The 27,944-nt window shown below is 41.6% G+C and overlaps 3 protein-coding genes across 3 annotated transcripts in view; 2 read left to right on the forward strand and 1 right to left on the reverse strand.

Moving 5' to 3' along the window:
• Positions 1-1,546: 1,546 nt before the first annotated feature.
• Positions 1,547-3,935, reverse strand: dnajc30b (DnaJ (Hsp40) homolog, subfamily C, member 30b). The gene has a single exon (XM_084558246.1). The coding sequence runs from the start codon at positions 3,843-3,845 to the stop codon at positions 2,685-2,687; it is 1,161 nt and encodes a 386-aa protein (XP_084414372.1). The 5' UTR covers positions 3,846-3,935; the 3' UTR covers positions 1,547-2,684.
• A 716-nt stretch (positions 3,936-4,651) lies between these two features.
• Positions 4,652-9,357, forward strand: bud23 (BUD23 rRNA methyltransferase and ribosome maturation factor). The gene is made up of 12 exons (XM_084558466.1): positions 4,652-4,854; positions 5,162-5,199; positions 5,702-5,797; positions 6,263-6,345; positions 6,950-7,046; positions 7,154-7,250; positions 7,345-7,395; positions 7,486-7,571; positions 7,775-7,820; positions 7,917-7,978; positions 8,645-8,734; positions 8,920-9,357. The coding sequence occupies exons 1-12, from the start codon at positions 4,807-4,809 to the stop codon at positions 8,972-8,974; spliced, it is 849 nt and encodes a 282-aa protein (XP_084414592.1). The 5' UTR covers positions 4,652-4,806; the 3' UTR covers positions 8,975-9,357.
• Positions 9,358-10,004: 647 nt separating this feature from the next.
• The window catches only part of stx1a (syntaxin 1A (brain)), a 59,479-nt gene continuing 41,539 nt past the window's right edge, over positions 10,005-27,944 (forward strand). The window contains exons 1-2 of the mRNA XM_084559335.1: positions 10,005-10,232; positions 26,857-26,934. Of these exons, the coding sequence (XP_084415461.1) occupies positions 10,203-10,232; positions 26,857-26,934 (108 nt within the window). The 5' untranslated portion in view covers positions 10,005-10,202. The remainder of the gene's footprint in view (positions 10,233-26,856; positions 26,935-27,944) is intronic.

The raw sequence follows: 27,944 nt of genomic DNA on the forward strand, positions 1-27,944 counted from the left end.
CTGTTTCGTCCTACTACGACCAGTGTAGGATTTATGAGGTGTCTATTTCCAAAAATGGAACATAGTATTCATAATTATGTTATTATTATTAGTGTATACTCACAGAACAGTACATGCTGTGGTTTGTCAGTTTAGAGCTCTTCATACCTACAAAGGGAGCAGTTCCTCTTCTATGGAGTCTCCCATGTTGTGCTGCCATGTTTCTGCAGTAGTCCAGTGAATGGCCTTTGGCGTTTTTACTTTGAAGTGGGGATCCCATAGGTTCTCCTATGCTAGTGGTTCATTACTCCTACTTTGCACAATTAATAAAAAGTTTAATTATGTATTATATATTATATATACATATTTTTCCCTTTCATTCACAGCCCCCTTGCATCGACACTGTGCCCCCTATATTAGGAGTAAGTGCCCTACACACTTGGAAAGAGATGGGTATTGTCGCTGGTTGCAATCTGCAACCTCACCACTAGATGTGCTTTAAATTAGCGTTTTGCCAACAGTACCTTCATGTTCTTTGTGTTCTTTTGTTGTGAAACATGTCAGACACACCTTAAAACATAAAAACAGACATATTTCAGGTCAATGTAAACAGGCGAGCAAGCAGCTATATAAAATATCCGACACTTATGCAACACATTGTTCTGTTGGAATAAACATATCAAGAGTCAGCACTTCTTTTCAAGCATGGCCATCTAGCCTCAAAGGGGTCTTCAGACGAGGAGCGGACGGAGCAGTTCATGTGCCAATTTGAATCCTATTTTTGAAACATATTTATTCCTCAGCCTGTAAATTAGTTTTCCTATCGAGTCTTATTTATGTACAACGGATTGATTCTTCTTGATGAAACATCCACGGTGGAAATTGTCTGTTGCAAGAAACCCGTCTCACATATCACAGCTCTCTCGTGTCTCCATTTTATTTTCTTAACACCCTTAAAGCTGAACTTTTCTGTTGTCTGACTGAGTTTTGAAGAGTCTGTGCAATTTTGTACAAAGTGACGTACTTGGCATACTACTTTATATTTCTGTGAATAAAATGTGAACAAACTATTGCATATTTTCTGCAGTTATTCACACATAAATGTCACAGTGTGGACGTCCAGACTGATGGCAAAAAGATGAATTAAAGGCTTAGAAAAGCTTTAAGTTAAAACTAAACTGACAACGTGTTTGAGGGAATTGGTCTGACAAAAATATCTCACCTATGTACGTATGAATAGATACATATGAAACCTTGTGTTTTTTTGTTTCAGTTTATATTAAATAAAATCACCTTTGCTCCATAATGACGCCCTCATTCAAACACACTTTGAACTTTTACACATTGAGTCTCACCTCATAAGTTTCTATTTCAGTAACTGATGTAAGTTCACACATCCAAGTTTAAAACGTTTGACTTGTATTCGTGACTTTGGTCAGTTTAAAGTCTGGTAACACAATCATACATTCACTCAGACATTTTAAGGGAAACTATAATAATCCGACACACCAACAGCAGCGGGCCTGTGCAAGCTGAGACGTCCTGAATGTTCATGCACATCCTCCCACACAGTTTCATTGAGCCCATGGATCCTTCAGCTGCGCCGCGAGATTAATTTTCATGTACTAAGATGCCCTCTAGAGGTCTCACCTTATAACGCTACAGAAAACAAATCACGCTGTTTCACTGAACCCATGTATTGACGATGACACTGACACATATAGAGCAAACAAATAACTGAATCAAACTGTTTTATTAGATCTTCTCTATCACAGATTCAATTCTTCTAAGGTCACGTGGCATCCTGTATGTACAGTACATTCACATATATACACTTGAACAACCTGGAACACGTGTTAACACGTGTATAAATACCTTCTTACTAATAACACATTGTCTTCAAATACACGCACAGTAAAAGTGATTTTATGCATTACAGAGTTCAGCAAGAAAAGTTTAATTTCTCATCCTTGTGCAGTGTTTGGATGGACAGAAATCAATTTCAGCTGTTAAAGCTTTTTTTTTTGGCTTAAGAGTTTTCACTGCTAATAGAAAGTACCTAAATCCTGGTAAGCATGAACTTTTACAAGATTAAATGTGAACTATTCTTTTGAGATTTCTGAAAAACCTATAGTATATTCTTCATTACTACAGGAATAAATAAGTCCACATCCAACATATTATGTTATTTGCAGATTTCCACTTTCCACTTGGAGTTTTTTTTATCCATCACTCTTTTCTAGGTAAGTCTAGATGTGTAATGTTCTGTTTTTTAAGATCAAAGAAATAAAAGAAAACCTCTTGTTCACACTGGCTATTAAAGGATCACTGACCGATGTGTTTTCAGTGAAAGTGCAGCATACAGACAATATGTAGAAAAGAGGCTTAAATTTTCAAGATAGGACACTGACCACTGAAGGCCCATATCAGCTTCAGGTTTAAAGGTAAAGGCAGACTCTGGATTTTGTCCACCATCACTTACATTGAAAACATAACTGTCAGTATGTTTGTGTGGATGCATTTCTTTTTAAAGTAAGGTAGTTTGTTTATTCGAGCAACACACTATCAACTATCAGAAACTGTGCAACTCCTGCAAAACAGTCATGTAGCACCCTTACCACCTCCTCCTCCTCTTCCTCCTCCTCCTCCTTCCCCCTGAGAGTCATAAAGTGCAGCCTGAGCTGGGGCACGCTACAGCTTCTATTTCAGGTCATGATGAAGTTGACTATGATCATCCCTCCCATGAACATTCCCATCATCGCACTCAACTCTATCAGTCTCTGCTGCTTCCACCTACTCTCGTATTTCTTCTGTTGCTCCTGCATGGCCTGCTTCCGGGCTTTCGAGTATCTCTCTCTCCGCAGCTGCTCGCCGTAGTGCGCCTGATAAAAGGCGTCAAAATCAAATATGGGCTTCCCCCCGACATGGGTGTAGCGCCTGACTCTCTGTTGTTGTTGCTGCTGGTGCTGCGAGGTGCCAGTGGATCTGCTGGTGGTCTCTTTGGAGGACGGCCTCCCTGCACTTCGGATGTCAGACTGGCTCAGGATGCCCCGGTCGTACTTCCTCCTCAGGTTGATGTTACCCAGCACAGTGTACGCCTCACTGACCTCAGAGAAGCGCTGTATGGCGTCCTTGCTCCCCGGGTTCTTGTCAGGGTGGTAGATGAAGGACTGCTTGTAGTAGGCCGTCTTGATCTGGGACTGTGTGGCACTGGGCGTCACTTTGAGGATGTCGTAATAGGCCGTCCTGCTTCTGTGCAGCACAGTAGCATCGTTTGAGCCCCAGCTGTAGCTCCTACTTGTTGTAGATCCTTTGAAGGGATCAGCTTTCAGGTATCTCCGTCTGTATTTGGCACCTGACCTCTCTGACCCCTGCTCTGCCACAAGAAAGACAACGGTGCAGAAAGCTCGGAGCTGCTGAGATGATCTGAAGGTGTCAGGGTTGATGGAGACAGCTCCTCTGGTCCAAGGTGTCAGTCTGCAAGGCAGCAGCTTCTCCTGGAGGAGTCCTGTGGAGAGGTACAGGGCTTTCTTACAACCATGTAGACTCTCTCTGGTTTCAACAAACCCAATGAAATGATACGAAGACGGCCCCAAAGAGGGGGCACATAGCAAAGTCACATGTTCCTGCTGACTTCTACTCTTTCCTACTCTGGAAACTTTATCTGATTTGCGTCGTGTTGTATTGCTTTTTGACACTTCACGTTCATTTTGGGCTAATTCCTCTTCAGCTTGATTGTTGCCGGAAGCGCAGGTTATCGGGAGACATCCGGGGCTTCCTCCGGTCCGTACAACTCGACTCTGGCTGATTCTGAGAGCGGACAGCCGGGTAGCACCGCTCCGAAGCCCCTGACCGACCTCTGCCATTTTTGCCGAGAACGGGCCGGTGAGCACGTCCGGAAAACCGCTGTAACATCCGGCGCGTCACAGGACGAGGAACCAATGAGAGTCAATGTTTACAGGAAGCGCTCACCGTAGCTGACCAATCAGCTTGCAGAAAACGAGGACCACACAGGCTATTACTAAACTATGTCTATTTAAAAATAAAACAATGAATGAATGATTAAATAAATACAAATTAAATAACGTTAAATTATGTGGATTTGATTAGTTTCAAGCCTTCTTGGTCATCACAATTGTAATTTCCTATAACGTTGTTTTTTAACAGTTATCCAGGTAATAACCAATTATATATATATTATAAGGGCTCTTTTCCAAAAAGAAATATCTGTCATATTGGAATCGGTTTGATATGGCAGAGGGCCTGGCTTTTACCTTATTAATACTTGATCACCAGTGATATTTCCTTCAAACGTATTCATAAAGAAATAATAATAACAAAGCAGTTAAAACTATAATTGCTTATACAAAGTGTATTTTTTTGTCAATGTATTTTTATCTTAAAAAAATGCTTAAACGATGTTTTTGTCATGTATAGGAGAGAATTTGAGTAGAACTGTTGGTAATAGTGCTTTTTAAACAGCTTCATTGTATAGAGAAGTTATTTAAATGTTACTACGCTTTATTTAACCTGTTTCATTTACTTTGTTTAGATTTTTCTTCTGTGTTTTGTTTTCGTTAATAAAAAAAATAAATAAAAAAATAAAGCATATTGCTGCAGTCTATATTAACCTGAGTGTACAGTAGGAGGCGATATGTTGTATGGGAGAGCACTTTTATTAAATTCGACGAAGAAGTAACTCCTCTCCGTCGCTTGTGGATGACGTCACTGCATTTCACGTGTGGGTCGCCTCCTTCCACAACATTTAGCTTGTTTATCAAGTGAAATTACAGCTATTTTAGATACTGACGCACAACCAGCGGGACCATGACCTCCAGCTGTCGACGTCCTGAACACACAGCTCCTCCAGATGTGGTCAGTTTGTCGGTTTTGTGTTTTTTTTTAGGTGCTAAAGTCAGCGGTGGGTTTTCCTGTAGGAAACATTTGGGGTCTGTTAATGTACCTTTAAAGGCCTGGTTGAGTTGTAGCATCTGCAAAGAAACAAGCTGGTTGTTTTGTTACTCTAACTAGACAGTTATTCTTTTAACAATGTGATAAACTTGTCTAGTTTGTGCCATGTAGATTACTTGAGCCTGGTGTAATGATAATATGAGAGGCACAAACTGGAGCTACAGCTGAGGTCTTATTCATCTATTAAGTTGATGTGATTTCTTTTCCGCAGTTCTACAATGAAGCGGAGGCGAAGAAATACTCTCAGAAGTGAGTTGATGTTCACTGTGTGTGTGTTTTTAAGTTTGATATACAACATTTCTTTAACATAGATGATTTCAATGTCAATAGTTTGTTTTTTGTAACCAGCAAAACATGTTTGGTAATTTAATAATGTAGTTATTTTAGTTTTATTATTGTTGGTATTTTAACCCCAACATTTTTTGGACATTTTTTATCTCAGAAGATAAAACTCTTTTGGACGTGATTTAACAAAAGACCACAGAATTGGTCACTAATTTAATTTATCAAGTCAGTTCAAAGCTCTGTGGTTTTAGTGTTCTCTAAGTGGTATAGTGGTGTTTGTCAATGTTAGGTTTAGGTTGGATTTACCCAGTGGATTAAGCAGTATTTCGTACTGGACTATCTGAAACAAGTTGTATGCTTTTGCTTACTGGCTGTCTCATAGAAAGTAGAATTCGCTTGTGTAGAAATCTCTTCACATTGCCAGAGATGAAATAACAGAAGTGACTTCATGTTTTGTCGCTTCAAGTTCTCGGATGATTGAGATCCAGACTCAGATGTCAGAGAGAGCTGTAGAGCTCTTAAGCCTGCCGGAGGGACAGCCCTGCTTCCTGCTAGATGTCGGGTGAGTTAGTGACGCTGACTGTCAGAGTATGAAATAATACAATCATTTGAATATTAACCTTAACATGAATGGGATTATAAACTGTCTAAGTGTTATCTATTTAGTGCATACATTGTGTATTGTTGTAATGTTAAAGAAATTGTTCTTATATTCTTTTTGTAGGTATGTGGAAAGAGTATGATTTGGAAAGCAAAGGAAAAAAAAAATGATTTATTGTGAACTGTAAATAATGAAAATCAGCTACTAGTGGAGTCCTAGAATGAAAATATAAAGTTGGAACTGAGCCCAAGTCCTCTTTAACTACATTTACACACCTAGGAACTTTAGTGCACTGTTTTCTAGTCATCAAAAAAGACCTTTAAAGTCAAACGATTCAGCAGTGCCATTTAACAACTGCAGCATATAGCTGAACATTGATTATTATTGATTATTTTGAGATAGTCAGTGTTGTTTCCTGTCCCTCAGGTGTGGCTCTGGTCTCAGTGGAGACTACCTGTCAGAGGAGGGACACTACTGGGTTGGAGTCGACATCAGCAACGCAATGCTGGGTTAGTTTGACTTAAGCCAGAAGCTGTACTTGAGTGATATAGTGTTGACATTGTGATATTATACTAAAAGTCATGTTTAAATGTTATATTCCAAAGATCTTTGCTGATCTTAGTGATGTGAAATAGTTTATATGTTGTCTTGATGTTTTCGGAAACGAATAGAGAACAATGAACCTAATCCGTTGATCGGTTTTCATAATGACAACACTGATGAATTATGTCGGTGTCTTAAAACAGAAAACTGTTTTTCCCCAAAATGCTGCACTGGAAATAAAGTCTGTTCTCAAAATATTCCACGTGCTAACGAAATCTAGAAGTCAGTTAGTCGGAAGAAGAAACGCTTATAATCAGACATATTCATTTTGCATGAATAAAATTAAACTCCAGGTGCTTTCTCTGATTTGCATCTTAATTTATTCTAAGTTTCCGAACATACTGAGATGCAGATCAGGGAACATCAAACAGAACTTTTTTTTTTTTCACTAAGCATTTTCAGCTTTCTTGCCTTCATCAAAATGGTATTAAGTGGTTGTTTCCTATGATAAGTCACATAACCAATAGATGACCATTGCTGACCCCAGTGTCATTGTCTTCCTTGTGACAGATGTTGCACTGGACAGAGAAGTGGAAGGAGACTTGTTATTGGGGGACATGGGCCAGGGGATGCCTTTCCGACCCGGCACCTTTGACGGTTGCATTAGGTGAAAACCAAAGAATCGTTTATGCTACGAAATAAATGATTTTGTGTTGCATTTAGAACGATTTGTGAACCCACTTTTTATTCACTCTATGTTTTCAACCCCATCAGTATCTCTGCCCTGCAGTGGCTCTGTAATGCAGACAAAAGGACGCACAGTCCACCAAAGAGACTCTATACCTTCTTCAGTACTTTGTACTCCTCTCTGGTAAGGTTTTATTACCCTCATTGTCTTCTTCCACCAAAATTAACACCCAGATACAATATTTTAGTGCTTGAATCTTTTCTCCTCTCTCTTTCAGTCAAGAGGTGCTCGTGCAGTTTTTCAGCTTTATCCAGAAAATTCAGAACAGGTAAAAAGTAAACATGGCTTCCTTCTTGTACTCATGATAGCTTTGTGTCAACGGATTCTTTACTTACTTTTTCGTCGTTCCTCTTCAAAGCTTGAGCTGATCACAACGCAGGCCATGAAGGCAGGTTTCAGTGGAGGCATGGTGGTGGATTACCCCAACAGCACCAAAGCAAAAAAGTGAGTACATATTGGAAGCAGGGGTTTTTATTTTGACGTGTCCAGCAATTGATTCCTTCTTAATAGTCTGTGAAATTAACAGCGGTGTTCTCGCAACACAAGACCAATTAGAGCAGGACGACATTCATATTGACTTTGTCGCAGATGCTGCGTGATAAATGATTACACATTTTCTCACTCACACACTTCCTCTTTACCTCCAGGTTCTTCTTGTGTCTGTTTGCTGGAGTAACAGGAGTCCTTCCCAGAGTAAGAAACACTCGACTTAAGTGGCGACTTGTGAGGATTACAGCTGTTTGTTTTAATCACATTTTAACCACTGTGATTTCTTTTTGTTCATCCCAGGGATTGGGATCAGAAACTTCAGACAGAGCTGTTCCAAACCAGGTTCAGTATTCAGGACAAAGGTAAAAACACTCGCTGCAGACTGACTCTGAGAAATCAGACAGATTGAAGAAACTATTCATATGTTCGGAAGTAACTGAGTTTATTCCAGTCACCGTACTCTATATGGGTTTAATTGTTTATTGATGGGTTGAGATGCAGTCTGAGAATCTGAGCATTAGATATAAAGTTAAAAGATATTTTTGCTACTTTGTTTTCCTCATTATTAATGTGAATTGTTCATTTCTGACTGCTGAACTAAACTGTGCACATTGCTTCTAAATGGTTTCAGCTTCTGAAATGTGAGGATTTGCCGCTTTTCTCCATTTTAATCAAGCGTAATAATTATTATAATCGGCTGATTAATTGTACATGAAGATAACTGTTCATTGGAGATGTAATTTATTCTCATTACAATAGTCCCGCTTTACTATTCCTGTTAAAATGACATGAGGGTCATCAGCTGGTCTTGGCATTGATAAGTGCAGGTCCAGTCATACCTGTGTTGATGAAGCCTCAAGACCAAAAGAAACCTACAAAGGGCCGTTGTCCTGCCTAATTTAAAACCCTGTCAGGCAGGTTTTCCTCCCTTTCACATATAATCGTCCGACTAGATGTGGGATGTTCTGCATCAGATGCTGCTCTATTTTTACAAAGGCGTTAATCAGCTGCACCTTGTTTTTGTGAAGATGCCGTTTCAAGAACATGAAGGGGAAATCAGCGAAGAAGGGACGAGACTGGATCTTAGAGAAGAAGGAGAGGAGAAGAAGACAGGGACGGTATGTGCAACTCTCACTGGACAAATCCTTGCATTTATTATCTTGAGCTGCAATATTTAGCCTCTGAATACTGTAATATACTCATATTTAGCTTTAACTAAATTCCACCTCTGATTATCTTTATGTTGCAACACTTGCTGACGCCCCCATCTTTCTCTCCCCTCCGTGTGTTTGCTGGCCTGCAGGGAGGTTCGGGCCGACACAAAATACACTGGACGTCACAGAAGACCTCATTTCTAGCTCTGACTCATGCAGCTGTGCCTTCATTAGCTCTCGTCTGTGCCGCCACGCACACAGTCGCCTCTAGAGCTGATTGGACCCGGTTAATTTTTCAACTCTTTAATCCGAGCGGACGAAATAGCGAAATGGCCAATTTTATATTTATATTTGGTCGAGTGTTTGTTTCTCGCGAATCGTGGCGAGATTGGACTCTCCGTGTTCAACTCTTCAACTGGAAGGACATGAACAAATGTGTGTATGGCTTGCAGGTGGCAGAAAAAGTGAAGATGAAGTACCAACAGTGTCATGGAATTAAAACAATTCTTATAAATAACTAAATATGAGGTCCTCTCTCTCTCTGATCAGCTGTTTATTGTAATATCTACAATATTTTATCAATTAAAACCAAACAAAATTCATTTTTTTTTTCATGTTTCTTCCTTTAATTGAATGAATAAGCCCTATGCAACAGTGACAAGGTACACTTTTACGATCTAAACTTGCAAAAATTACCCCTTTATGCAGATAGAATATGCAAAAGGACTTACTATATACGTGTGCATGATAGTCTTAAGCAAACTGGCAGTTGATACGCTTCACTAAAACATCTTGATAAGAAGCTCTTTTGCATTAAATGTGAGGAAAGAAATCCAGCTTAGGCTAACATATTTATTTAAAGTCTAAAATCACGACTTTATCGTGTAGTATTTTGTCTTATTGCTATTTCCATACCAGCCTCTATCGGCAGAGGTCGCTGTTTGCTTTGGCACATTGGAAACCACCTGGGCGTTATCTCTGACCTGCTCAATCGATAACCAGACTCAACACAATTTCACCACTGGGGCAGACACTCTGAGCTCCTCATATCTGTGTCAAACTAGCCTGGGCGCAGACTAACATTCACTTGATAGCGATAGAAACTCGACAGATTGGTTGTTGCTCCAAGAAGAAAATGCCAATTAGCGCGGATTGAGGAGGAAGTTGCTAGAGTGTAATGGGTTAACGGAGGAAGGCCTCGCCTCACCTTTCTGCGCGTCACCCGGCTCTGTAAAGTGGTCCCACCATCCCAGCATCCAAACTAAAAAAAAAAAAAGGGGGAAAAATCGCCGCCGCCAGACGCGTCTGCTCGCCTCGGTAGATCTCGCATCATCCTGTCGGTCTCCGCCCCGCCGCTCCATCATCACTCACACATCCAGAAGACAACGAGAACTGGAGGAATAAGAGTGATTTAGCGGCGAAATAGGAAACCATGAAGGACCGCATGCAAGAACTTAGACATGTAAGTTACTGTGTGCTTCCTTTAAATGGCGTGCGTCTCCACCTGTTCTGTAAAAAGACGCTTCTTATTTTTTTTTTGACTCGACGGGGTTTTTTCAGAGCGCGCGGATCCACAGAGCAGGGCGCGCTGGTTGAGCAACAGTTGTGACTCCCGGGAATCTGATGGAGGCGGAAATTTAGTGTTTTATCACAGGCACCGGGCTCATATTGCGACCGTGACATGTTGTGTGCGTAAATCCCAGCCGAGATGAACGATCTCAGATGTTTAAGGAAAGTAAAAGTCATTCTCCAAGCGCAAAAATCACTTTGAGCTCCGAGCGTTTGTTCCTAAATCACTTCCAATGCTAGTGCAGGATGCATCTCGGAATAAAGAGGGAGTGATTTGATGGACAATTTATGCTTAATCTAAATAGGGTGATTGGTTATCCAGTGTTTAAATTTTAATACAGACACATTTTGTAATCTTTCGGAATTTCACGGGTGGTTATCCAAAGAGCGTTGGGTGGAAAATTATGCGGTGGCAATTTTATGTTGGAATATGTTATCGGTGAATTAATTAGCTGTGTGCGCATGTGTGTGTGTTTGTGTGCGTGTGTGGTTTGATCGATCTGGCGAGGCTTGGGTGTGTGTGACTGTAGTGGGGAAATTGGTCCCAGCGCACCCGTTTCACCTGTTAAATGTCCTCCCTCTGCGCGTCACGGGAGGTCTCATCCAAAAACCTTTAGCAGCAAACACACACACAGAAACACAAACACACACACACACCGAGCACAGTGCTTCTCCTATTTCTTACAGGACTCCTGCGTTTCATTATGTACATGTGGAGGGATATATTAGATTAGTGACACATTAAATAACCAAATTTGAATTCCTCCTCATGATGGAGCAGCTGAGTTTTGAGCCCTGGGCAGATGCAATATCCCTGCACATAGACTATATATTCTCATTAATTGTTGCTCAAAGCCTCAATTACTGACAGTCATCATGACTGATTGGACTATTGGTTTGACAGATACAGATGTAGAGCTATTGATTAGCGACCACAGGAATGCTACTTTTCAGCTTAATATAGGCCACTGTGAGTGTGTGTGTGTATGTGTGTGTGTGTGTGTGTGTGTGTGTGTGTGTGGTGGTAAAGTGGCCATTGTCAGATCTGTGTAACTGGCAGTTAAGCTGAGGAGGGAGAGAGAGAGGGGAAACAATTTACAGCTCCTCAGTTTTCAGCGAGGATCCAGCTATGAATTGGTCTCAAGGGAGACTACTCAGCCTTGCCAATTGTGTGTGTGTGTTCAAGAGAGGCTTGCCCTGCTGCCTCCATGTAATGCTGGAAAGATGAAGTTGTACAATTGAGAGAGAGAGAGAGAGAGAGAGAGAGAGAAAATGTCCTAAATGTTCCTCAGCAGCTTCTGTGACCTCGACCAATGTTCAGCTGAACCGTGTGGGGTCGACAGAAGTGATCAGTCATCGGCTGATTCTATTTTCTTTTATCCTTTCCATCATGTCTTTCGTGTCTGAGAAATGGCAGCTGGGGCGGCTCCAGACGGACCTATTTCAGGCAATCCGGACCAAATAAAATTGAAGTAAATTGCGAGTCACAGACAGTTATTTCCCATCAGCGCTAGATTATTATTGGTTTTTTTCCCGTTTACAGCCTCAAGTTAATGCCGCTTCTCGAATATCATGCAGATGTCTCTGCGGGTCTGGACAGCACATTAGAAATAAAAGCATAGTGTGATGATTTAAAATCTCTCTAATACAGTGCAGTGGATTGAGGCTGCAGCTGTTCTCAGTTTTTTTAATTAGTTTATGCTGAAAAATACCCAAAACAAAGACCCAAGAATAGATCATCAGGCAAAATGCTATGACCAACCGATGAATCCAAAGATGTTTGTGATACAGGCTTCAATGTGAAGAAATCCTGTGCACAGGACCCCGGAGATATTTGGTGGTGGGAGCTCTCCCTGTTACCAACACTTCAGCTCAATGTGACTCTGAGTGTGAGATTAAAGTTGCACTCACTGATTTAGATATAGCACCCAGCACCTGAACCCAGTCGGGCAGAGTCACGTCATGCTTTTTCCTGCTCTTATTGCACGGTTTTTCCTTCTGATTTTCTATTTTTAATGTGTAGTTTAGAATTGAGATTTGTGAGGCTCTCCAAAACGTACCACTTTACTGCAGTAGCAGTGATTGGCAGTGGGAAGGAGCGCCATTTAAAAGTGAAACTGGATGCTTTTCTGTGGCTTGTGAGGGAGACCAGGCAGGTAGAGCGCCTGATGGTGCTTTGTCTGAGTCTGTATCCACGCAGCCCCGTCTCAAGCTGAGGGATGTCTTTGACGACGCGACCGCTGCCACCACAACCCGGGCTTATGCAACCAAGAGAAAAGGCCAGACGAAACAATTAAATTGATCGTTTTCTATTGCACGCATTCACAGCAGTTAGACATCTGATCCTCGCAAGAAGTAGTCAAGCTGAGCTGTAAACAATGTCCTCAAATATCTTTGCTATGTTGATGTTCACAGCTGAGTTGCAAATCATCAAGTTAAAAAAAAAAAAACAGGTGATATGAGGATTCTGCTGCGAGCTATAATGAAATTAGAGACCTCCCCTAATAAATTAACTTTCTGGCTCTCGGCACAGACTGATAAGTTTTTTATAAGGACTCTGCAGTGCTGTTTCTACAGCAGCCCCTTCACCGAAAAAGTAGAATTAGTATATTTCATTGTGTAGAACTAATTGGGGACATTTTTATGTAAAACTACTTCAGCCCCGGTTTTGCTGTGGCACTACAATGGCCTTGACAAACTAACAACATGTTGGATAGTGACTTCTGGCCAATACCTGATGAGTTTTTTTGTTTCTTAATACGCTTCTTTCATTTTTAAGCACTTAAGTATAAGGCAACTGCTTGTTTGTCCTCGAAGATGTTTCACCTCTCATCCAAGAGGCCTCTTGGTCGAGTACTTCAGCTACGATTTTAGACAAAAACTGCTTCACCTCAAGGATAAAACACCCAAACTCAAGCTAAGCAATGTCACGAATCTGGTCCAATCAGCCAGGCGTATAGAGGAGACTAAATAACTGCTCTCCATTCGTATGGCAAAACAAACGAGAGCCTGCGCCTCGGGTCAAGGCTCATCTAAACTAACGTACGTATTCTGGACTGATGGTTTGAGAGAAGGGCAAAGGAAGCCATCTGTGCTTATCAGCCACATACAACCTTGATATCCCTCCCCAAGCTGATTTGCCACCATTCAAACCTTGGTCCATGTGAGTCATGGGTTGAGCTTTTAGTTATGTGACTAACAACAATAGACTATAAATATGGAGGCAGAACAGCTCCTCAAAAGTGAAGCCAAAGCAAGTAGAGCTCCCCCTGGTGGCTGGCTGCAGTATAGGTCATAAGCTCCACCCGCTCCATGTTAGTGGATGGGACATGGGCCATTGAGGTAGCTAATGTAATACTGACAAATGTTAAATTTTTTGGATAGGTTTCATTTTAGTTAGTTATTTTACGCTATAGAAACAGGATGTGCACGAGATGGAGCTGCCCGTATCCCCGGGGAAAATAGCGTCAGTTTGGCCAATGCAAGGAAGTGGGGACACGTTGTCCATACACAGTCTATGGTAACAACAACCCACAGATGGCACTAAATGAAACCTATGATCCCCACCAGTCGGTTAGAAGTGAGGAAGCCTCTTGGACCTCTTGGAGAGCAGAAGTGTCTTCAAGAGCCAAACAAGTCAAGTTTCCATCTTCTGAATCACTCTGAATTACCATGACCTACACGAACATTATACTTCCTTCTGTTAGACGCTGTCAAATGTACGATAATACAGAGATATTAAATAAGAATTCACCTTTACATAAAAGCCAAATATGTGATCAGTAAAAAAGAAGACTTCTGTGCTCTACACATTTCTGTTACTTATGTGCCTTTGTGTGTTTCTTTGTGGACTCACGCTGCAGGTTTACTCACCCATGTGCTTGTGTGTCATTTTGGCAGGAAATTGAGTTTTGCTCATATTCGTGCGAGAGGGCAGCAGGTTCTGCTTCAACGTCGCCCATATGCACATAAAGCTACTTTATGAGCCCCAACACCTGCCTATGACTCCGCTCTCCCAACAGCTCATTAGCTTGCTGCCTAAAGCTGCCAGACTCAATAACTAAAACGGTCACACGCCCCCCTCTCCCCCCACCAAACCTTGTCCCATCACTCCCAGTAGTGATTTAGTGGCAGATGGCGCAGATATGATGCCTTTGTCAGCCGTCTTCAGACTCTGAAAACCTGAGGGGAAACACGCTGATGAGGTTATTTCAGGTTTCACACACCACGGGGACTGTTATCAATCAAATGTGATTGTTTATCATTTTGCGGCAGCGAGTTATTTATTTAGGCCGCCATTATGAACCCTGCCCCCGTAACAGGTCATTCCGCTTGCGTATCTGCTCATATTTTTCCCGGCGTTTTATCGGCCGCTTCCTTTATTTTTTTCCGTCAAGTTATTTGATTGACCGTGTCTTCCTTTTCTTCCCATCTCTGCCTCTTTAATAATAACCCTCTCGTTTCTTTCATCCTCTCTGTAATGGTGAGTTCCTCCATTATTGCTTTTTTCCTATCAGTGACGGCTTCCTGTCCTCCTCTACATTTTTCCATTCCTTTATCCCTCCTGTCCTCTCGGTGCCTTGTTAGTCAGTGTTAGTGTTGGTTCAGGCACAACTTTATGTGTGTGTGCTGGGTTACACACTGTCACTGCCTGTTTGGTGTTAGAGTGACACATTAACTAACAGGATGGATGTGGAGCACCGACACAGAGGCTGTGTCTGCCTGGTTTCTTTTCATTATCCTGTCTCTTTTTTTCATTTTCTTTATTCAGCTTTATTCCGCTCCTTTGCCCTTTTTTTGTACTGTCCTTGACCTGCTCATAGCAGTTGACGCCGTTTCATTTACACTAACAATGGTGAGAATAAAAAGAGCCGCTTTGGTTGCCAGTGAACTGAGCACTGATCCCACAGGGTCAGAGGTTTTATTTGTCCTCGTTCAAAGCTTCAAGCCTCTGTAAACTCGGATCTTTGGCCGACAAATTGGCTTCTTCCCAGTTGGGTAAGACTTATCTGTAAAATCTGTTTGTTCATGGGGGACAAAAAGTAGCAGTAAAATGCATTGTCATCATACTGTATTAACAGAGAGGCACACACAGAGTCACAAACACATTATTCATTAACACATGGATGCTGTATAATTGCATTAATGTGCCATGAAATGAGTGTGACCAAGCTGGCATTTCACCAGGGACTTGTCTGTCTTGGCAAATGAGGGGACAGTTGCAATGATATCCAATATCTGTTGGCTGCTAATGGTTATTTTCTGAAATGTGTGAATGGATGCTCCATCAAACTCTTTTTTTTTTAAATGAGAATTGATTCCAACTGAATCCGGTAAATCAATGTGTTGTGATGTGCGTGTCGTGTGTTGCTGCCTGTGAGGCAAAAATCGCGTCGCTTCCTCTCATGAAGAGCAACAGCTTTCGAGGCGCGTGCTAATTTAGGAGATCCTAATAATAATAATTAAAAAGAAGGAAAAAAAAAGATGATTCTGTAATCAAGTCTTTCCCATCTGCTGTGGGAAACTTAGCTCCAGGTCATCTCTGTAGCCGCTGCTAAAATTGAATTTTTAATGTGCTGACCTCCTCTTTCACATCATTTTATAATTGATGGCGGCAGAGTGGTGTTTTAGCAGTGCAGATAGCACCTTTTATAACACTTACATACTTGGTGGAGATTCAGGCACTGGATTATCATTGTCCTTATTAGTCCCCGAGTAGCTCTGTCGGTCTATTTGCATGATAGTAATATGATCAATCTGTGCCAAGCCTGAGGTTCAACAAGTACTTTTACTGACGATTCCTACAAAGATAACAGCAACAGCCAATTTTTGCCATCACCTGCCTTTTACCATAAGATATCATGTGGTGAGCTAAATTTAGGCACATTAGTGAAAGATTATAGTTAAAATAACTATTTGACTACAGTTGAATCACAATCCTGACATGCTGTCGCCTTTTAAGTTGATTTAAAAGTCTATATACGAAGCAATGTTACCTATCATTTCTGTCCTCCAGGCGAATGCAAGTTCAGCAATCACCCTTTTTTCTTTTGGGTTAAGAGAGCGGCCATTGAGATGCTAAATGCTTCACACCGTTCGCTAGCTAGTCGCAAACTGTGACGCACGGTCTGCTGTTTGGTGCTCAGCAGGTAATGTGCAGCCAGTCTTAAGAGCTTTTTTTTCTTTTTTTCTTTTTTTGCTAAAAACAGCTGCCTGGTGAGGCTGAAATGAGTGAATCAGAACAGTAAAGCTGTGGGCTTTTCAAAATAATGATGTTAAAAGTCGCTGCAGAGTGCCGCCGTTCAGCCCAGGAAACTGCAGAGTGGGTGATTATTTTCAGTGGATTCATCAGTATAAGCAACCTCCTTTACATACAAGTCATCATAATTCCCAGGTTAGGGTTAGAGGCTGAAAAGACTGCAGTTCAGTTCAGTCCTGTGGCCTCTTTTGCTCAAAATCTTTCTGCATGATTATCATGTTTTAACTTCTGCACCTCCCTGCGTCTTCTTCTTTGCTTCCTGATTGTTTTTTCCCCTCTCATAGAGCCCTTTTATCTATCCAGTGCCATTCCCTGACATCCCTTTCACTTTCTGTTACATTTTCCCCATATCTACAATATATAATTGCGTTAGTAGTGCATCGGTGCTGTCATGATCCTTCATGGTCAGGCACTCTCAATATATTCCACAGGGGAAGAAGGAAAAGAGATTGCGGGTGGGGAAAAAGCCGAGTCGTAAGCGGCGACAGCACAACTCTTATCCCTGCCTGTGATCTGTCATTAAAGTTCAATTGAAGCTTTATGACATTTTCTCACCCACTCCAGCAACGCCGAACACTGGCCAACCACCCACCGCTGCCCACACACACACCTAGAGCAGGCGAGTTTGTGTATGAACATCCTCAGCGGCGTGTAATTTATAAATTCATATCCATACGCATCGGCCAATTATCAGCTAACAAGGCAAAACGGCAGCAGGCATCCACTATTTAGTCTAAAAGGTCATTCATCTCATGTGAGTCCCTGCAGCAGAAAGAGATATATCCACGAGAACAGGCAGCTGCAGACATTTGGATTCTTGCCTGAAATGGATTGTTATTGATTTTTGCAGCCTCATGAAATCATTGCATTACAAGTCATTATGTAACCTTTCGTAGCGTGGCAGTTTGTAAATTTGTATTTAGACGTGTTTAAATGGCATCACTTTGGTGATTATGCTGTTAAAGGTCAGTCAGAAAGATGTGTGAGGGAGGCAGAGGGTGGAGAGGGATGAACGGCGGAGAAGAAAAAGTTTCAATTCTAATAATATCCAAAGGAAATGCACATTTCCGAGGACAGCTTAATAGAATCTATTGGCCTTGGCGGAGGACTGAGAGATGGTTGGGAAGAGGAGACAAACACAAAGTGAAGGCGTGAAGAGGGAGAGCAAGACAAAGGTAACAGAGTCCATGTTGTGTGGGCCTGCTGCTGCTGCTGCGATGAATCTCTTGTGAGGCTGAAGTCTGGAGGAAGGAGAGCGAGAGAGAGGGAGGGAGGCGAGAGAATGACGGACAGGGAGAACGAGAAAGAAAAAGGAAACTGATTAAAGGGGGAGGACATTGAGGAGGATTGTTAAGAAGAGGAAACCGCTGCACATGCACACACTTTGACTCGGTGCCTCATCTCGTCTCCCACCCACATTATCCTCCTTTGTGTATCTGCTGAACTCTGTGCCGTGCAGGAAGGGCTGATAAAACCATCTTGTTAACCTCAAGCAGGTCTGTTTTTTTTTTGTTGTTTTTTTTTTAACCGGCAGGCAAAACATTTGTGCTTCAGAAAATAGATGTGTAAAAATCTCATTCAGAAGTCAGAGGAAATTAGTACAACAGATGTGCTGGTGGAGACAAAACAGCCAAGGGGCCCCTTAAAGAGATCCGATTAAATCTCAGTCTAAAACTAATTAGCACTTAGCTTCTTATTAAAGGTGGTCTATTGGGCTTTTCCTTATTTTATGTCACTTATACAATGTAATAATGTAAGATTTACATATTAAACATGGCCAAAGATTTAAATAATGAGGTAATCACATGTAAACTAAACACAACACTCAGTTTCTAATGTCTCCTTCCTTCTTGTCAAGCTGATGTCTGTTGATCATGGATTTCTTGATAGGACCGCCTTCTTCAGGCGTTAAACTGCTGTCTTCTCGGTAAACTATTGTACACGTGCTATCAAAAAGAGACGTCCTGCTGTATCTTTTGTTGATGCAAATGTTTTTCTTCTCCACTCTCATATCCTCAATCGTATTCCTGCTCGAACATCTACAGACGGATTTACGGAAGTTGCAGAAATGATTTTGGAACCTCCGCACCAGAAAGAGGACGAGGCGCTGCTTGCAAGCAAAGGTTTAGGTAAAGCCTGCCAACCATGAGAAGAGAGGTGACTCAAGGAGATATTACTGTTCTTCAGGCAGAGGCTGAACTAAGCTGAACGACAGGCAGTACGAAATAAACACTTTTTTTAACTGTGAATTATGCAAAGCAACTGCAATTCGGTCCCAGAATAAAAACACAGAGTTGCAAATGAGAATAATTTGTCTCTTTTATTCGGCACAGACCTCTTAGAGATGCTTTAGCACTTGTTTGCTGTTTTTCTGCACCAGTTCATCTTCTCCGTTTTGCTCTGGGCCTCTAAATTTCATCAGCCTGGTTGCTTTTTGGTCGCTGTGCGTGCTGAGAAATAAAGCTACAAGTGTTTAGTTGTGTTGAACTCGGATGTCTTGGCAACACAGAACAATGGATTTTCTTCTCTGTAATTACTCACACAATTAGCTGGTTTTAACTTGAGGGCAAAGCTGTGTACAAACAGTGACATTTATCTGGAAAGCACAGCATTACATACACACATCCGAGACTGCAACCCGAGTATTGAGCTGTATTTGTGTTGGCATGTCACCACCAGCAAACCGCATTGTTTCTTTTTCCAGCCGACTGCATCTATTAACCATCAGTGTGCGCCCTGAACGATGGAGACTTGTTGATTTTCTTTGCTCCTGGTGTTCTAGGGAAGAGGAGAACAGTTAATGTGAAAGGAAGTGAATGAGTTTTACAGCTGGCTGGTCTTCTTCTGGCTCGGTCTATCACTTCCTGTGTCCTCTCATCACCCACACCGCTCCCTGGTCGTGTAATTATCCTGTCTCGATAGCCCTACACTGTGTCCTCCTCTTCCATCAGCCAGTCATTCTCTCTGGCAGTCACTCCGTCAGCCAGCCAGCGGTGTAATCAAGTCAGTGAGGATTGTTTAGTGATTTGTGGGTTTGCTGTGTCAGCATCTCCAATACCAGTAGGTCTTCTATCTCTAAAGTTGGTAATGAAATATTTAAATCAGAGTTTGCTTTGAAATTGTGTTACGCGCTCTGAACGTAATATTTTTTGTCATACTCTTGACACTTGCACCGGCTCCCCTGCTGACCGTTAAATTCAGTTAAACCTGTGCGACTATAACAAAGTCATTCCACGTGCAAGCATCTACTTCAAGCATAAGTGGAAAATACTTTTACATACTAATTTTTTTCTAGCAGCACATACAACGATCAGGCATAACATTATTACCACCTTCCTAATATTGTGTACGTTTCCCTTGTGCCTTCAACACAGTTGTGACTCATCAGAGAATGGAAATGGCCTCTGTGGATCAGGCTTGTTCCAGTGCATCCCACAGATACTTGGATCAGTTTGGGATCTAGTGATTTTAGAGGCCAGGTCAAAACCTTGCACTCATGTTTTTTTGAGTTGTTCCTAAACCGTTTTCGTGTGTGTGCATGTCTGTGTCGGGCTGCATCCTGCTGGGGATGGCTGCTGCCATCAAGGAGTGTCATTGCTATGGGGTGGGGTTGCCTGGTCTGGTCTAGGTGGGTGGTACATGTCGAAGTAACATCCACATAAATGCCAGGTCCAAAGGTTTCCCAGCAGAACATTGGATTGTCACAAGATGGTCAATGTTATTTACTTCTCCTGTCAGTGGTTTTAATGTTGTGGCTGTACATACATTAGATGCATGCAGCATGTCCTGAGGGCTTGAACATGGGAGTGGGAGTAATGGGAAGTAAATGCAAGGCTGCAGCTATTTTTATCATTATCTTGTGTATGTGTGCTGATGAATATCTATCTTTGTGAGGACTCCTTTGAGGTTTTTTTAACAGGAAAGTGAGGCCATTTTGATCAGATTTCTCATCTTTACAAGATCTGTTTGAGGTTTCAAGACTGGTTCAGTTCACTCACCTTATCTCTAGTAGGTAGATAGGCTCGGTTTGATTCATCTCAGTTCTTAGATGTCTATCTTCTCCCGTTGGAAGGACCAGTTGTTTTGTAGCTACTCACTTGTCTTTAGTGTTGCTCTTAGTTGTTCAGATGGAGGGGAATGGAAAAGTGTTTGGTGTTGAAAGCGTCCTTCATCAATTTACCATTATCACAATGGAGTGCAGAATCAGGCAGCAACCTCCAAGGCTGAACAATAAATCTGACGCACAAGTGCAGTTCCTCAAATGGCCTCTTGAGGCTGCTTTAAAAGCGATTAAATCCCCATAGATCCACCCTGTGTTAAATGCCCAACTTTACAGCCCAAATGAGCATACCTTTTAGAAATAAATGTTTTGGATCCCGGTAGTTAATCTTCCCATTCATGGAAACTGTACTGTACTTTTAAAGTAAAGTTAAAGTTATGGCCTTTTCTTTAAGTAACAGGTGTGTGCCCTCATAGGTTATTAGTTGTCTACGTTGGTGTTGCCAGCCCACCTCACCTTCACTCACACTCCACCTAGAATATTTCTGAATAAGTGGGGAGCTAGGAAGATTCAGGTGCTGCCAAGGTGGTGGCAGCCAGAGCCGCCTCCCTGAGCTTCAGCACTGCTCTTCAGGAACCCTATGGGTGACGTCAGGGGAAGGTTTGGCCGTCTTTATGCATAATCATTGTGCGGAACCTTGTTTGGTCCTTGTTATCGACAGTGAAACTCAAGCATTAACACTTAGATTGGTTCGTCATGCTAGTAACAGCTAATTTAGGTTCAAGCTACATTAGCTGTTTTGTCTGATTTGTCACAGCTCCTTTTGTAGCAGGTGGTAGTTGCAGTACTGTCAAAGACCTGTGAACAGACTTTGTTGTGTGAATGGTGGAATTAGTATAAAAGAATATACAGAAACTGAAACTGAAGTCTTAGTTGCTCCAGGAATTTTTGTTGGTGCTACCTTTTTTTTGTAATTATTATTATTTTGCGCAACCAGGGGAATCCCATTCTCCACTATACATTGCATTGAAGGGGAAACGTGTTAAATGCCGTGTAAAAATGTTTTATAATTTTGATAGAATTATCTTAAAGGTTAAAGTTAAGGTTTAGTCTAAATGCATAATTATTATATACGAGTTGAGAAAGCTTCGTCGACTGTGTGAATGGTGTGAATTAGCAGCACAGCTCCATTTCAATCAAATGTGCGAGTAAAAAGCTTAAATGACAGAATTAGGTTTGTTGAATCTGATTCGCATTGTTAACATGAACACAGTGAATAAGTCAGAAAGTGGTAATTATAGTAATTATACTGTATAATAACATGAACATACGCCTAAGGCAAGGGATCAGTGCGAAGGCATTTGTGTAATGTATGTTGTGTCATGTGTACTTTTGGTAAAATTATAGTAGAATAATAAATGTAGTGACCTTTGCCTGAAGCACCACGATCCTCCTCATGTCTCCTTTCCCTGAACAATAAGGAGATTAACATACTATTTAAAGCAGCAAGACTTTTTTAAACTGTGTACAAAAACATCTACAATTCAGTTTTTATATCTTTGTATTTGTCTAATGTAGGAAACATGAATAAATAATCAAAGATTTGTGTGCGTGTTTCAGCATGCGCACACATCCATAATGAATGCTACTTATCTGTATCGTGATGATAAATCTGGTTATGCTCTCAGTATTCCTCTGTGCGGCTGACACAGATTTTTATGAGTCATTTCTAATGGGACTGCAGGAAGCTACATACTTGAATTGACTGTAAGACAAAGACGCAGGAAGCAGGTCCGCTTTAATATGGAAACACAAAAGGACAATAAAGTGCTGCCCACATGGGTTTCCATCTCCACTTGAACTGTCTCTCACTGATCTGCTTCGTCTTATTTTCACATAAAACCGCGAAGAGTCGGTGCGTGCGGGCTTGCAAGTATATTTCATACCCGCCATTTCCATTTAACCTGACTGCTGCTTACACACATACTTAGTGTCTCTGTGGCCTTTTATTGCTTCGTATGCTATTACACTTTCACAGCTTTCAATAATTGTTAAGTTGCCCTGTTTCTCTCTCTCTCCTCTGTTAATCTGGATTCTTGCAGCCTGCTCGCTATGACTTCATCTCTCACTCGCTAACTCTTGAACTGTATTTCCTCCTCTTGTGTATGTGCAGACAATTCTGTCTTTACGGAGAGACGTCCTGCTGGCACGGCGCCTAGCACAACTCTCTAATCTAATAAACGGCATAATCAGGTCACTGCTCCACTACACCACAGTTGGGGTGTTTTGCCCGACTGTGAGCCCCAGAGACAGAGTGCATTAAAGGGTTATGCCCTAACTGCCCTGTGCTGTACATACACCGCATTCTGTCTGTGTGTTTACCGTCTGTTGTGTGTTATCAGCTGCATGTATGTATGTTTGTGTGTCTGGCTCAGAGCATCTGTTGTGTGTGCACGGCCAAGTCTGTAGGCTGAGTCGAGAGTGCAGCACTAAAGGCTTCTCTCAGCGGTTCAGCAGGAGCTTCAGATCCGGGTGGGAGGTGGAGGGCTGGGGTGCGCCACTCATCTCATCTCCCTTCCTGACCACTCAAAGTGAAACCAGACCAAAGCCCTCCTCTCACTCCGCGGGACATACAGCATCTCTCTGTGGAGGCTGAACACATTTTTCTCGGAGCCTATTCTGATTCCCAGCTTGTCCTCCTCCTCCTCTGCCTCCCGCTGCTCCCGCCTCTGTTCTCTCTGCTTCTGAAAGTCTGCAGCTTCCCAAATGCACATCGGTGCCGTACCAGCACCAAAGTTTCAGTTTTTAATAGCAGAGTTTTATTCCGACATGCGACGCGAGAAAGTGACTTGCACCATGCAGACGGTTGAGCACATTAAAGATTCGAAATTCGGTGTTTTGGAACATGAAACAATTCCGTTTTTGTTTGATTAAATGTAACTTGAGTGGGTTTAGATGGTATCACAGTGGCTCCTCATTCCTTTCACTTAGATTGGCGCCAGTTGCCTCAGCATCTCTCGCCAAAGTCTGTCCTCTTAGGCATTTATTTTTCCTTCAAGAGCCGGCTCCCTTTCCTCTGTTCTTCTCCCCATTTCTTTTAAGTATCCGCCCTGCCTCCCCCTCTGTGTCAGCTCATGACACGCTAAGAGTCGTCCTCCACAAAATAACTGAGAACACAAATAATATAGTTAAGACAAGTCGAGTCGAAGTCGTGTTGAACATTTTTTATACCTCATTGTCTGAAAAATTTGTAGTTTGTCAGTGATGTAAGTAATTTATTTCGGCATATTTTGGAATAATCAAACCAAAGCTAGATATTTTATTATATTTATGTCAGACTTTCAAATAAAAACCTCCTCACATACTCGTTTTTTAAATTATTTTTTCTATCATACACAAAAAATGGTTTAAAAGGAATGAATTTTAAACGCAATAATATTTATAATAATAATAACTTTTGTCATTTTCTACTATATCCTAAAACAAGATGGTCCCAGTAAAATGGGTCGCCTATCAGACATTTTAAACTCTTAAATTAAATTGTTCATAAAAACCCATTATTCAAGAGGCTATAGCAACCAGAAAAATTTGTCACTTTCAACCTGTTCCTCCTGTTTCCTTCTCTATAGAGTGATTTTTTAGTTGGACTTTTTATTGGAAACCACTTGGTGCTGCTGCTTTGTTAGCAAGCTACTCGTGCTACACCTTCTGTGTAGGTGTTTGCCTGTATGCACCTTTTTCACAGCAGACATTTCACATCATTTGTAATAATAGGAAAAGCATCGGTGTCCTCTGTTTAAGTGTCCCAGTCAGCCGCTACAGTGTGTCAGTGAGCCAGCATGCAAGTGAGACAGTAAAGTGGAATTATAGTATAACAGCTGATTTTATTATTTATCCCACATTTTACGACTTTAAAATGTCAAAATGTCGGTTACAAGCCAAACCGTTGTTCAGATAACATTTATTTTGCCTTGCACTTAAACTTAAGCATAAAACCACTGTTCAAAATCAGTTAATATACACCGATCAGCCAGAACATTAAAACCACTGACAGGAGAAATAAATAACATTGACTGTCATGTGACACTTTCCTGTCACTGTTCTCCTCACAAAGATAAATATTCATCACATACACACAACATAATGATAAAAATAGCTACAGCCATCCCTTTACTTCCCATTACTCCCACTCCCATGTTCAAGCCCTCAGGACATGCTGCATGCATCTAATGTATGTACACCGATCAGTCATAACATTAAAACCACTGACAGAAGAAGTAAATAACATTGACCATCTTGTGATAATACAATGTTCTGCTGGGAAACTTTTGGACCTGGCATTCACACGGATGTTACTTAAACATACCACCCACCTAGACCAGACCAGGCACCCCCACCCCATAGAAATGACAGTCCTTGATGGCAGCAGCCATCCCCAGCAGGATGCAGCCTGACACAGGCACACACACAGAAACAGTTTAGGAACAACTCACAAAAAACGTGAATAACAGCAAATTAGAAATTAGAAATTTCCCACCTGCCTCATTTGATGGTGAAATTTCCCAGCTTCCTGCCTCCTGGTGCCTATAATGTGTTCAATTAGCGTCTTTGTCTGGATGAACCTGGCCAACTTCCAGGCCACATGAAGCAGATAAAAATAATGTATTAATACACCTCTCTGTGGTTTTTAAATATTTATTTGACTTAATGGTTTAAAGAGTTTTAATGTGCGGGGGACTTGTGCTCTTATTTTAATAGCCGTGTGTTTTATAAAGGATGTGTCATTTCACCTCCAATCTGTGGTCCGTGCTCTAACATCTCCCCACAGTCCAGAGCTGTCGTGACAAACAAGACCTCAGGGAATTTATTCCGTGACGGTTTGAAAAGAATATTCAGATTTGTGAGTCGCTTGAGATTTGATCCAACTGTTGTTCTGAGGACAACATATAAAATTATAATTTTTATACAGGCAATCGGGAAGTGTCATATGCACGACTCAAGAGTTTTTGCTGCTGTTTGGAAATTTGAGGATAAGAATAAGGAGGGGGTGTAAGGCAGAAGGAGATGGAAACTGCACCCTGTCCTCACAGATAAGCAAATGGATCTCAAATGGAGCTAATGGGGGACTGAATTAGCTCGACAGTGGCTAGATGAATGAGATGAGGCCACATGGGATCCCTGCTAATGCTGTGTAATGGCTGATCTGTGATTAGAAATAAGCACTTATTTCAGAGTGAATCATTGGCGACATGGTGGAAAGCTTGAGAAGTTTGAACAGTCTGTTGGCTTCAGACGGGGTTTTAGAGGCTTAATTAGTGACCGTGAAGATCTGTTTTTATTTTAGTTACTCAAAATGTTGCCAGTGCTAAAACATCGTTCTGCAGCAGAAAACATTTGCTGAATTTTTAGCCATTATGAGAGCGAAGGCAGTTCCCACAGTTGGGATTATCTTTGATACTGTAGTGACCCTGTGGTTTGCATCCTATTGTTTGTTTTTAAAAACACAGTTTATTTTTTAAGACGTGTACTTTTTTTGATTACTTCCAGAGAGAAATGCTTGGCTGGGGGTTTTGAGACAGAGCAAGGACAGCTGGTTTCCTCGGTTACCAGTCTTAATGTTAGTCTTGATTAACCTTACCACAAATTTTGAATTATTAGCCGGGAGGCTATCCTGAAGTTCCCTCTCCCACAACATTTTAGTGGCGGAATTTCAGTCTGGAGCCGCTCCTTTCATTATTCATTATTTCTTGTCGAGCCGGAACATAGTTATACGTATCATCTAGCAGGACTGTTGGTTGGTAGAAGGACTACTTGTATACTTTCCTTGTATATTGGTTAAAACACGCCTCGTACTGAAATTCATTTTGTTACCAGGTTAAAATTCTGATAAGACCAGGCTATTGAACTACATGCTCATGTGTGCGTTTGAAGGTAGAAGCGTGCAAAAAGCCAAGGTTTCCTCTGCCCCCGGGTCCTAATTCAATAATAACTTGCAAATCACTCGACCCGCGGTTCTAATTACAAGTGACGTTAAGTGCTCCTTGTTTCTAATCAGCTGACGGGTGGAGAGGCGGGGGGGAGCGTTGATACTGTTCCATTTAACCTTGAATTATGCAAAAACCCACCTTACATGGTCCAGTTCAGACGTCACTAATGTTGCTAATAGAAATTATGATTACATATGTTTCATCTTTAAAAAAAAAAATAAAAATGTATCTTTTAAATAACTGCTTATTGTGTGTGTGTTTGTTTGTTCAGGGGAAGGAGACGACAGAGGAGGAGGATGAAGTCGCCGTCGGGATGGAGAAAGGCTTCATGGACGAGTTCTTTGAACAGGTTTGTTCTGATCCTTCTATCTTAATTTTCTTTCTGTGTTTGAATACTATTATTGTTCCTGTTTACATATTAACAGATTCATAGTAGGCTCATCATTTTCCATTGTAAATTAAAATCCAGGTCAGGTTTGCTACACTACAGTCTCACAATCTCTCTGGGTATCATCGGTTTCCTAATACTAAATCTAATGGTGTTGGGTTTTCAGAGTGCTGTAATCAATCTCATGCCGCCCGTCTTCTCTTGGGAGCATTGATATGATTTATAAGCATTGAAGTTGCTGCTGGTGTGGCACGGATCGTTACCTGTTTTATTTCATTTGAAGAGACCGTTATCGATTCAGACACGTCGCACCTTATCCAGCTCCGAATAACAACGTTGGCGATTGCACTTCTGTCCTCTCCTCTTGTGCGTGACAGATACCTGCGTGCACACAGCCTGTGTATAACTGCATCTATGCATGCGTCTGAGAGTGTATTTTCCTGTACATGCTGTGCACATGTGCTGGGAACATAAACTGAACATCATCATGGCTCTCAGTCGGAGGGCCCTATTTCAGTGTAGCGGCAGTTGACATCTCCTCCCCGGAGAGATGGAGACCCACTGTGAATCATCAGTCATATGGAGCCGGGCTGACTTTACTCTGTGACATCTTTTGCTGTGAGTAAAGTGGCCTCTGTAATGCCTTTTTAATGGACCCGATCTCCCACAGCGAGCAGTTTAAAAGTAAAAAGCAGGATAATTCAGCTTAAGTGAGAGGAAGGCTAAGGAGACTTTACATCTTATGTAAAATCCATATTTATGATCTCGTATCATGGTTTTCATCTCCTGTCGCTGCTGTAATTCAGTTATTTTTATGAGCGAGACCTTCGTTTTTTAAAACACCTGTGTATATCAACTTATCTACACGTGGGCTCTATCTATTTCAATCTCAATCACCATTGCAAATGCTTCTTCTGTAAAGACGGGTCTTGTGAGGTTGAATGCCATTTAGCAGCATTTCTGAGTTATGA

This window comes from Chelon labrosus, assembly GCF_963514085.1.
Source record: "Chelon labrosus genome assembly, chromosome: 13".
Classification (NCBI taxonomy): Eukaryota; Metazoa; Chordata; class Actinopteri; order Mugiliformes; family Mugilidae; genus Chelon; species Chelon labrosus.